This window comes from Octopus bimaculoides, chromosome 15 (genome assembly GCF_001194135.2).
Source record: "Octopus bimaculoides isolate UCB-OBI-ISO-001 chromosome 15, ASM119413v2, whole genome shotgun sequence".
Classification (NCBI taxonomy): domain Eukaryota; kingdom Metazoa; phylum Mollusca; class Cephalopoda; order Octopoda; family Octopodidae; genus Octopus; species Octopus bimaculoides.
Genome location: NC_068995.1, coordinates 13099099 through 13109439, shown reverse-complemented (window position 1 = coordinate 13109439; position 10341 = coordinate 13099099). Strand labels below are relative to the sequence as shown.

At 37.6% G+C, this 10341-nt stretch overlaps 1 protein-coding gene across 4 annotated transcripts in view; it reads left to right on the top strand.

The window, feature by feature from the left end:
• The window catches only part of LOC106875852 (scm-like with four MBT domains protein 1), a 75222-nt gene that overhangs the window by 61648 nt on the left and 3233 nt on the right, over positions 1-10341 (top strand). For 2 of the 4 annotated variants that reach the window (XM_052973175.1, XM_052973176.1), the window contains 5 exons: positions 2226-2296; positions 2968-3205; positions 4396-4571; positions 7402-7862; positions 8566-8631. In XM_052973175.1, the coding sequence (XP_052829135.1) occupies positions 2226-2296; positions 2968-3205; positions 4396-4571; positions 7402-7862; positions 8566-8631 (1012 nt within the window). The remainder of the gene's footprint in view (positions 1-2225; positions 2297-2967; positions 3206-4395; positions 4572-7401; positions 7863-8565; positions 8632-10341) is intronic. The other 2 variants (XM_052973177.1, XM_052973178.1) reach the window with 2 other exon arrangements.

The window sequence follows — 10341 nt, the reverse complement described above, 5'->3', positions numbered from 1 at the left end:
TATATGATGTATATATATGTATGTATATATGTGTATATATATGTATATATGATGTATATATATGTATGTATATAAATGTATATATATGTATGTATATATATGTATATATATGTATATATATGTATGTATATATATGTATATATATATATGTATGTATATGTATATATATATGTATGTATATGTATATATGTGTATATATATATATATGTATATACATGTATGTATGTGTATATGTTTGTGTGTCTGTGTTTGTTCCCCCAACATCGCTTGACAACCAATTGTGGTGTGTTTACGTCCCCGTAACCTAGCGGTTCGGCAAAAGAGACCGATAGAATAAGTACTAGGCTTACAAAGAATAAGTCCTGGGATCAATTTGCTCGACTAGAGGCGGTGCTCCAGCATGGCCACAGTCAAGTGACTGAAACAAGTGAAAGAGTAAGGACATCTGACTGTGGACACTGCACCAAAGTAGATATTGGAGCATGATGCTATCCTTGGGCCCATCAGATCTTGTCAAGCCATCCAACCTATGCCACTATGGAACATGGACACTAAATGAATCATCTTCATCATCACCTCCGTTTAATGTCCACTCTCCATGCTGGCATAAGTTGGATGGTTTGACATGGAGCTGGCTAGCAGGGAGCTGCCCAGGTTCCAGCTGTCTGTTGTGGCATGGTTTCTATGGCTGGATGCCCTTCCTAACACCAAGCCCTTAGCATAGTGTGCTGGGTGATTTTTATGTGTCACCGGCACTGTGTATGCTGCGCTGGTATGGGTGCATTAATGCAGCACTGGCACAGAGGCGCTAATGCAGCAGTGGCACGGTGCTTTTTAAGTGGCACTGGCACCTGAAAGGAGGAGCCTATATGTGTGGAAGACAGCAATTTTACTCAGCTTGATGTGTCTTCTCAAGTACAGCAAAAGATTATAAGACTCTTTTTCTCTCTCCAATATCACTAGCTTTGGACCCTGTTACTCTCTGCTACCATTCTATCACAACTATAAATAACACATGACTGGATTTATAGGTCACATTAATCAACATAGTCAGTACGTACGTCATGACTAGTTTGATGGGGCCAGGACCAATTGATTTAGGCAGCTCAGCTATGTGACTCTTTGCAGACAGAGACCAGAAAAGCAACAATGATTGTAGTAAATCTTAGGGCACCACATGTCCTCTGTAGTGATAGAAATAATGACACAAAATTTCTTTCACTTCCCACCCATAATCATTGCATTCTTGCTCACAGAGACCATGCTAAAGCAGACATTGTTTCACAATGCGGTCTTCCGATTTATCATATCCTATGGAGCCATCCGACTCATGCTGGGATGGAAGACAGACATTGAATAATGTTGATGGATGAAAATACATAAATCATGGCCAGAGGCTGTTTGTTTTAAAGTTTTTATACCGACTTAACTGAGACCACCCCTTGTCCTTTGACACAAAACCTGTCACATTATAAAGTGGTCATATATGATTCATTTTACTGTGTCTAAAGCTCCATCTGAATAATGACAAAATTATTTTACTAAATCCCTTCAAGCTGCGATTATTTCAAGTCATAGGTAGGTGTATTTCATTACAATTTTGTTGTGAAAGGGTTAATTGGCATCCTAATTTTGATGTTTCTAAGACCATGTTGCATTAATGTATTTTAACCCTATAAAAAAAGCCATGATTTAGTTTTAAAGATTTTTTTTTTAATGTTCACCTTTCCATGATTGCATGTATCTGATGGAGTTTATTGAAGACATGTTGAAGATTTAAACTTAACAAGCTGTAGCAAGGGCATCTTGTCTTGGAGAGCACTAACTCTGTATAAAAGCTTACACAGAATAGAAGGATCTCTTTGGTTCTAACGAGCAACCTCTCTAGCGTCAGTCACAAAAATAAAACATATTCAGAGTGCGTTTTCTAATGGTTGATGAGAAGAAGAGCATTCAAAAAAGGGAATCCACATGACATACAGAACAAAAAGCTTAATAATTTTCTTTGTTGTATATATATCAGGTGATGGACTACAGCAAGTGGAGAGAAGTTTTGGAATAGACCTCTCTAACTAGCATACTGGTATTGGAAAAAATCGATGTAAAATGGTGATGATTTATTGCTGTAGTCTAACACAATGGTTCTTTATTACTTTGTTTAAATAATACTGACTATATTGGCTTAAGTTTCATGTTGTCATCAAGTTATATTCTTTTTATTGTAGACCAGTGACAATTGAAAGTCATTTATCAGCCACAGATACATACAATAAAATTAAAAATGTCAATATTGAAGGTAAATATTGCTTCATTTTAACATATTTATTAACTGTCGTAAGGTGTTTGTTTTAGTTTCTAATTATTAAACTTTAAGAATTTTAAAGAGATATTTTTAAAATGTTGGACAAAATGCTTAACTACTTTCTTTTTAGCTTTTCATGTTCTGTGCTCATATTTCACTGGAGTTGACTTTGCCTTTCATCCTTTCGAGTCAATTAAATAAGTACCAAGTTGAGGATGAGGTGATAAAATAAGTACCAATTGAGCACTGGGAGAGATGTCATTGAAATACCCCATCTCCCTAAAATTGCTGGCCTTGAGCCAAAATTTGAAACTGTTATTTTATAGAGTGACAGGTTATCAGAATTGATAGTGATGAACAAAGTGCATTGCAATATTTAGTTGTCCCTTCACATTCTGAGTTCAAATCCTATCATGATTAGCTTTGCCTTTCATCCTTGCAAGGTTGATAAAATAAGTTTCAATCAAATTTTGGATTGATATAATTGCTTGAACTTCCTTTCGAAATTTTAAAAAATCCATTGTTTTAGAAATATAGAGCAATATCATTCTGTTATTGTATCATTATACTGTTACGATACATGTCAAAAACTTTTAAACTATTTTAATAATCATCTATTTCCTTGCATTTAAAAAAAATTTGTGTCTTTATTTCTATCTCTACAGAGGACACGTGGTGCCCTAAGATATACTACAATCACCGTTGCTTTTCTGGTCCCTATCTGGCAAAGAGTCGCATAGCTGAGCTGCCTAAATCAATTGGTCCTGGCCCCATCAAACTAGTCATGACGGAAGTACTGACTATGTTGATTAATGTGGCCTATAAATCCAGTCGTGTGTTACGTGAGTTACAAGTGGATGGAGAAGACAACCCTAACATGCATCAACAAGTTTTAAAAGCAAAGTAAGTCATTTTTCCTTTTTTCTTCATCTTACATCTTAGGGTGTTGTCTTTGTCTTTTTTTTCTTACTGGGTTAGTAAGAAGACTAAGCTTTACCTATGACCTTCGTAGGCCCTCCAACACTGGGGCTCTACTTTAATGGTCAATTTTTGTTAATAGCCAGGTCTCAGAGTTGATGGATTTAAGGTCTGTTCTGTATTAGAAAATGATTGAAGCATTCAGTCTACACTGTAAAGTGGTTGGCATTTGGAAGGGTATCCAGCTGTAAAAACCATGCCAAAACTGATCCCGCCTGTGCTGGTGCCATGTAAAAATCCCTCTGTCTACTCTGCATAGTGATTAGTGTTAGGAAGGGCATCCAGCTGTAAAAACCCAGTCAAAACAGACAGTTGCCTGGAGTAGTCTTCTACCTGGCTGGCTCCTGTCAAACCGTCCAACTCATGCCTGCATGGAAGGTGGACATCAAATGATGATAGTGATGATGAAAGAATGCAGGACAAAATACCTTGTTCCAGTTAATATTTTTATGTTCTAAGTTCAAATCTTCCCATCAATACCTTTGCCTTTCATTTATCTTGGATCTGTAAAGTAGCTGTCAACTGTATGCTTGATATAATCACTGCTGTTTGTCCTTCAAAAAATTTTCTTCCTTGTGCATCATCACCACTACCACCACCATTTTCCTGCTTGCATGGGTGGCCTGTTCAACCCATGCCAGCATGGAAAACGGACGTTAAACGATGATGATGAGGATGATGAGTTCTATGGTCAGATTCTCTTCCTGTTGCTGATCCTCACCAAGTAAGGGAATATTTTCCCTGGACCAGACATGTTTTCCTAGAGGATTGGAAATGAATGACACCACTTGGATGATGGTTACTTTCACTTACAACTGTCATGAATATCAAGACAACCACACACACACATGGATGCACAAGCCATAGGCTTCTTTCAGTTTCTGTCTACCAAATTCACTTGCAAGGCTTTGATTCGCCCAGAGTTGTAGCCGAAGACACTTGCCCAAGTTACCACGCAGTGGGATTGAACCCGAAAGTATGAGGCTGGCATGCAAACTGCTCAATTACATACCCATGTCTACCTGACAGAGAAATTATTATTATTAATTATTATTGACAATGTAAGAAATTATTGTTACAACTACAATTTTTTTCTTTTCTTTTTCGTTATTTAGATACAAGGGCAAGAGTTATCGTGCTGCTGTTGAGCTGTGCCGAAATGTGAAACAGCTTGACGAGTTCTGTCGACAGATATGTATTAAGCTTGAATGTTGCCCGAATTTGATTAGTCCACACTGTATTGATGATGACTGTCCCGAAAACTGCTCTCAACTCACCAAAACAAAATATAGTAAGTATGTATAGGAAGTGTGAAAGGATTTTGCTTTAACCCGTTTGAATGATGGAGCAGAAGTCAGGTGAGAGACCTGGTGGGTGTTTAAAGACGGCAAGAGGATAAATTAGCTGTGTTGGTATGAGCATGTTTTATGAATGGGGCAAGTACGAATAACGAGAGTTCAAAATGTGTCTTGAGCTGCCAGTGGATGTATGGGTAACAATTGAAAGTGTGAGAAGTAAGATCAGATTTAAGGATGTTGGGACCAATAGATAAGATTGAGACACGAGTGGTGATGAGATGGTGCAGTGGTTCCTTCCAAGTCTTGGAATGACTGGTGTTAAAACCATTGTGATAGCCATTTAAAATACACAGTTATATTTGCTTCTCTTTGATTTGGTTTCATTTTTAGTGTTTCGTTGTAATTTTATGACTGGGATACAGATACTATATTTCCTTGTATTAGAAGAGTAGTGTCAGTGACTGTGTTACTATGGCTTAATCAATGATACTGTTGTGATGTTAAGTAAAGGTAAATTTGATAGCCTATGTTGTCACGAGCATCATTGTTTGAACATACACTTTTCCATGCTTGCATGGGTTGAACAGAATTTGTTGAGGTAAATTTTTCCTACAACCAGATGCCCTTTCTGTCACCAACCTCCACCTGTTTCCAGTGTAATATTTCCTCATGACTGAACATGTTTTCAAGGGAGATTGAAAATGGACACTGCTTGTATGGTGGTGGTACTCATTTACAACAATCATGCAATGTCAAGACAAGGAGACAATGCACACACACACACACACACACACACATACACACATGCAATGGGCTACTTTCTGTTTCTGTCTACCAAATCCATCTGCAAGTCTTTGGTCAGCCCAAGGCTATGGCAGAAGACACAAATCCAAGGTACCCCACAGTAGGACTGAACATGGAACCGAGTGGTCAGGAAGTGTACATTTGAAGCAGCTGTCATGTTACCTCCATGATGTAAAATGCTTCAGTGTCCTTGAATAATTTCAGATCTGCTAAACATTTAGCAAGTTTTGTGCTTGTATATGTCACTTCTGTTCTTTTATCTGCCTCTCATCTATGAACTGGAGTGCAGTGGTCACAGAGTGAAGATACTCCTCATGAGGTTTGAGTCATACTGTGTTCTCTCTCTCTCTTTTGGTAGTCTCATTGTGTCCTATTTCTTGGCACAGAGTTTAATTTTAAGTCTGTTTCATTAACAAGGTCCTACTTCTAATTTGTGGTCAGTGTAGAAAAGGGCATTCAGGTGTAAAATAATTGCTTCATTAATACAGAAATGTACAAATTTATTTAAAAAAGAAATAATCTTCCTAAAATCCCAGCCAGCCAAACCAGCCAGTTATCTATTCTTGTGTGGAAATAAGGCGGTAAATTTAAAAAGGTGACAGCTATAAGTTACAGTTACACAGTTTAATCCATAATTAAAAGCAAGAAATTCTATTGTAATGCATTAAGATTTTATTAGCTTCCATTGATTATCTCCCTTGCAACTAGGAACTCTATCAGTATTACTTTTATAAACTACAGTGTATTTTTCGTACCACTTCATTTTCCTATTCAAATATAATTCGCTTCTTTTCATATAGGTTTTTTTTTGTCTGCGGTTGGGTGGGTAAGAGAGTATTCAATAAAAATATATTTGTTGTACTTCAAATAGTTTTATAATTATTGATTTTGCTTCTCACCCCTCCGTAGTTAATGAAACAAGTACCCTTTCAAGTCCTGGATTTGTTATAAATTTAACTCACTCCTCTCCATATTTTTGCCTTATATCAATATTAGAACAATAATGAACAAGATATCTTGCAGTATTTAGTTATGTCCCTTCAAATTTTGTGATAGTTGAGCTTGGTGACTTTATGATGAATTAGAATTATATTGAGGATTTCTTGGTCTAGTTTCGAGGATTTGAACTTAGTGATGCAAATAAGACATTTGTTAAATATATAATGCTTCAGAAAGTAATGAACCTTGTAGTATTTAGTTTCAAACTTTACTTCTTGAGTTCAAATCCTACGAATGTCCTCTTTACACTTCTCATTCTAAATGAGTCCTGGGTTCGATTTGTTCGACTAAAAGTGGTGCTCTAGCATGGCCACAGTCAAATGACAAACAAATAGAAGAAATACAGCTCAAGAGTAATGATAGCAGACAAACCAATCGACAGAATCAGTTATATCTTCTTTTTCTACGTGTTTCGTTCATTACTGTTTTACTGAGAATCTAATAGAGATGACGTTTAACCTATTCCTGCTACAGTGGGAATATAGTGTGACAGGGTTAAGAAATGTTAGTCAAAAGAGTGATTCTTATTTCTTTATTGCCCACAAGGGGCTAAACATAGAAGGGACAAACAAGGACAGGCAAAGGGATTAAGTCGATTACATCGACCTCAGTGTGTAACTGGTACTTAATTTATCGACCCTTTGCGGAATTTGAACTCAGAACGTAACGGCAGACGAAATACCGCTAAGCATTTCGCCCAGCGTGCTAACGGTTCTGCCAGCTCGCTGCCATGTTAGTCAAAAGGGTGATTCTAGCTGGATTTTCTGGTGTGTGTGTATGTATAATAGCTGAGCAGTTAATCTTTTGTTCGTTGTTCCTTGAATGTAACAACTTCTTTTAAAATGTTTTTACATAATCTACAAATTGCATCTTAACAAATTGTGTGCTGATGTGAGTATTTATAGATTGAGAAATAATTGCACTGTTTTTCTTTTCTTTCTCCTTTTTTCTTAAATCATATGCAGAGTATGTCACCTGACCATGACTTGCTTGTTTTATTGTCTCTTTTTTACTCAACATTTCCAGCCTATTACTATGGTAAGAAAAAGCGGAAAATCGGTCGACCTCCAGGAGGTCACAGCAATCTAGAGAATGGTCCTAGGAAAACTGGGAAACGAAGAAAGAAAAGGAAAGGAAGTTTGAGTCGTAAATCAAGATCGTCCATGGATGATATTTATGCTGATGATGTTACTGCTGAAAATTCCAACACTGTCTCTGAGAAGCGGTCTGCCTCACCATCCAGTGAAAATAATTCCTCCAAAAGTGATACTAAAAAGACTTCTGATAGTAAACCTGCAATTAAAAGAAAATACACTCACCATGTTCCTCCACGTTCAGAAATTCATACTCGAGGTGCTAAGCTTCCAAAATATAGTTTTGAAAGGAAAACCCATAAAAAGATCCTTATTACCCCTGCTCCACCATCTAGTTCTGCCAAGTCCTTACCGTCTCCAACAACTGAGGCAGCACTTCCTATCACCGTAAGTATTTGAAATTATGTTGCTCTTCCAATGTCTCTAATCCACTTCACCTCTGGTTTTCACAGTACTTTATCACACTATCAAACTGTATTTAAGCTCTTCACTCCCTACAGCACATAGGCCATCAATAACTTTCTCACCACTTTGTCACGTCTTCTTGGGTCTACCCCTTCCACGGGTACCCTTCACAATTAGACCTCATTTGGTTTACTGTTAATCGCCTGTTATCCATCAGCATGTGGTGGACATGATCAGTGTTTTCCTCAGCGGCAGTTGCGGGACATCCAGACCATGGGTCATCTTGAAAGCTCTCCCTTCCTCTCCTAAATTCAGCTGCCTACTTTTACATTGTTGATATAAAAGCTGGAGCATCATCTCTTAATGTAGCAACTATGTCATCATGAGTGTCCTTGGAGACTAAACCATTTTTCTACTGGTACTTGATAATACCACAATGCCAAATTTTATCAGTTTTCAAGAGAAGTTGCTACAAGTTACTTTTGAAGTATTCTTTGAACAGTGAGACATCAGTTTACCTGAAAAGAAACAATACCATTATCAAGAAGTTGAAATTAATGCATGCAAGATTTCACAGCTCTAGCATCACTCCTTCATAGTTGGCATGTGAACTTTTCAGCCCACCCTTGTATTCTGTTTGGATGCTTTCCCTTTGTCAGAGTAATTGAATATCCTGTTTCTTAAGGTATCTGTGCTATGTGCCGAAAAAAAAAAGAAAAGAAAAAGGTACCCATGGCAGAGGAAAACCGAGGTAAATTGAGTGACATAGTCTAATCTCAGATTATTCATCATCATCATCGTCATTTAACTTCTGTTTCCTTTGCTGGCATGGGTTGCATGGTTTGACAGGAGCAGACAAATCAGAAGACTGCAACAAGCTCTACTGTCTGCTTTGGCAGGTTTTTATGGCTGAATGCCCCTTCATAACACCAACCACTTTACAGTGTACTGGATGCTTTTTGCGTGGCACCAGCAACAGTGAGGTCATCAAATGATTTATAAGTCAAGACCCCTCGACTGAGTTGGGGAATAGCATTTACAACTAAAAGCCCTACCATACATCTCAACACACAACCCTCTTAACAATGAAGCTTTCGACACCATCCTCCAAAACATTCTCCTACTAAAAAGGGACCACAGAATGAATTTAATTCTCCAAACGCACACCATCATAAAAAAACAAAAGACAGCCCAAATCTATGAAAAGTCTCCTAATGCAAACCCGAATACGCTCAACAACAACACTGAAGCCGTCAGTAGAAAAAATGCGGAAGACCTAACTGTGGTATATGTGTCAGCTTAATTGAGGGATCAGAATTCTCTTTCAAACAGGGTCAACATTTCACAGCGAAAAGCAACTTCACATGTGCTTCGGAGAACCTGATATAATTATTAACCTGCTCTGGGTGTTGAGAGCAATACATAGGCCAAACCAAAAATATTCTACATGAAAAGATGGCTCTGCACAGATCCCAGATCAAAATTCCGAAAAACAGAAAAATAGCATTCAGCAAGCACATCGACGTTTGTGCCAATAACAAACAACCCAGCTTCAGAATTTTCCCCCTCTATCAATTCAGGGACGATACCTTCTGTAGTCAGCACATTAGTAAAGAGTCATTCTTTATCACAAAGTACCAACCCCTTTTGAATGCACCCACAACAAATGACACTATCACCAGGGCCTTAGAATAACACCCACGCAAATATTGAAAACAATATATTCAAAACAGTCACTTCACATAAATTTATTCCATATAATTCCAATCACTATTATAACCACAACAGGTCACTTTTAATAGGTCACTTGACCATTTAAGAGGATTCCACCAACATCCTGCTACTGTCATACCATTCCCGCATTTTTATTCTTTCTCTTCTTCCTTCTTCTGCTTCTCCGCCGCCTCCTTTCTCTACTACTACTACTACTACTGCTGCTGCTTAAACAATCAAAGACAAGAATTCATATCAACCTAGCTGCTGCTAACTACTTAGAACCCACAAGAGTAAAAAAAGAGAGACAGAGACAGATAGAAAAAGAGGAAAATGTCCCTTGCATTTGAAAATTATGGAAATATGTTTAAAAAACATTTCATTTAATTTTTCCACAATTTAATTATTTTTCATGCTTTTCTCTAAGTTGAAAAAGTTGCAAAGACTGAAACCGGTACTAAAATGTTCTTCATGATAAAACTATTTTAGCATTTTCTACCTTGTCTATTTTCCTAATACATATCAACTCATGTGTTCCTTTTCAACCTCCTACATTTATATATCATCATCATCATCATCATCGTTTAACGTCCGCTTTCCATGCTAGCATGGGTTGGACGATTTGACTGAGGACTGGTGAAACCGGATGGCAACACCAGGCTCCAGTCTGATTTGGCAGAGTTTCTACAGCTGGATGCCCTTCCTAACGCCAACCACTCAGAGAGTGTAGTGGGTGCTTTTACGTGTC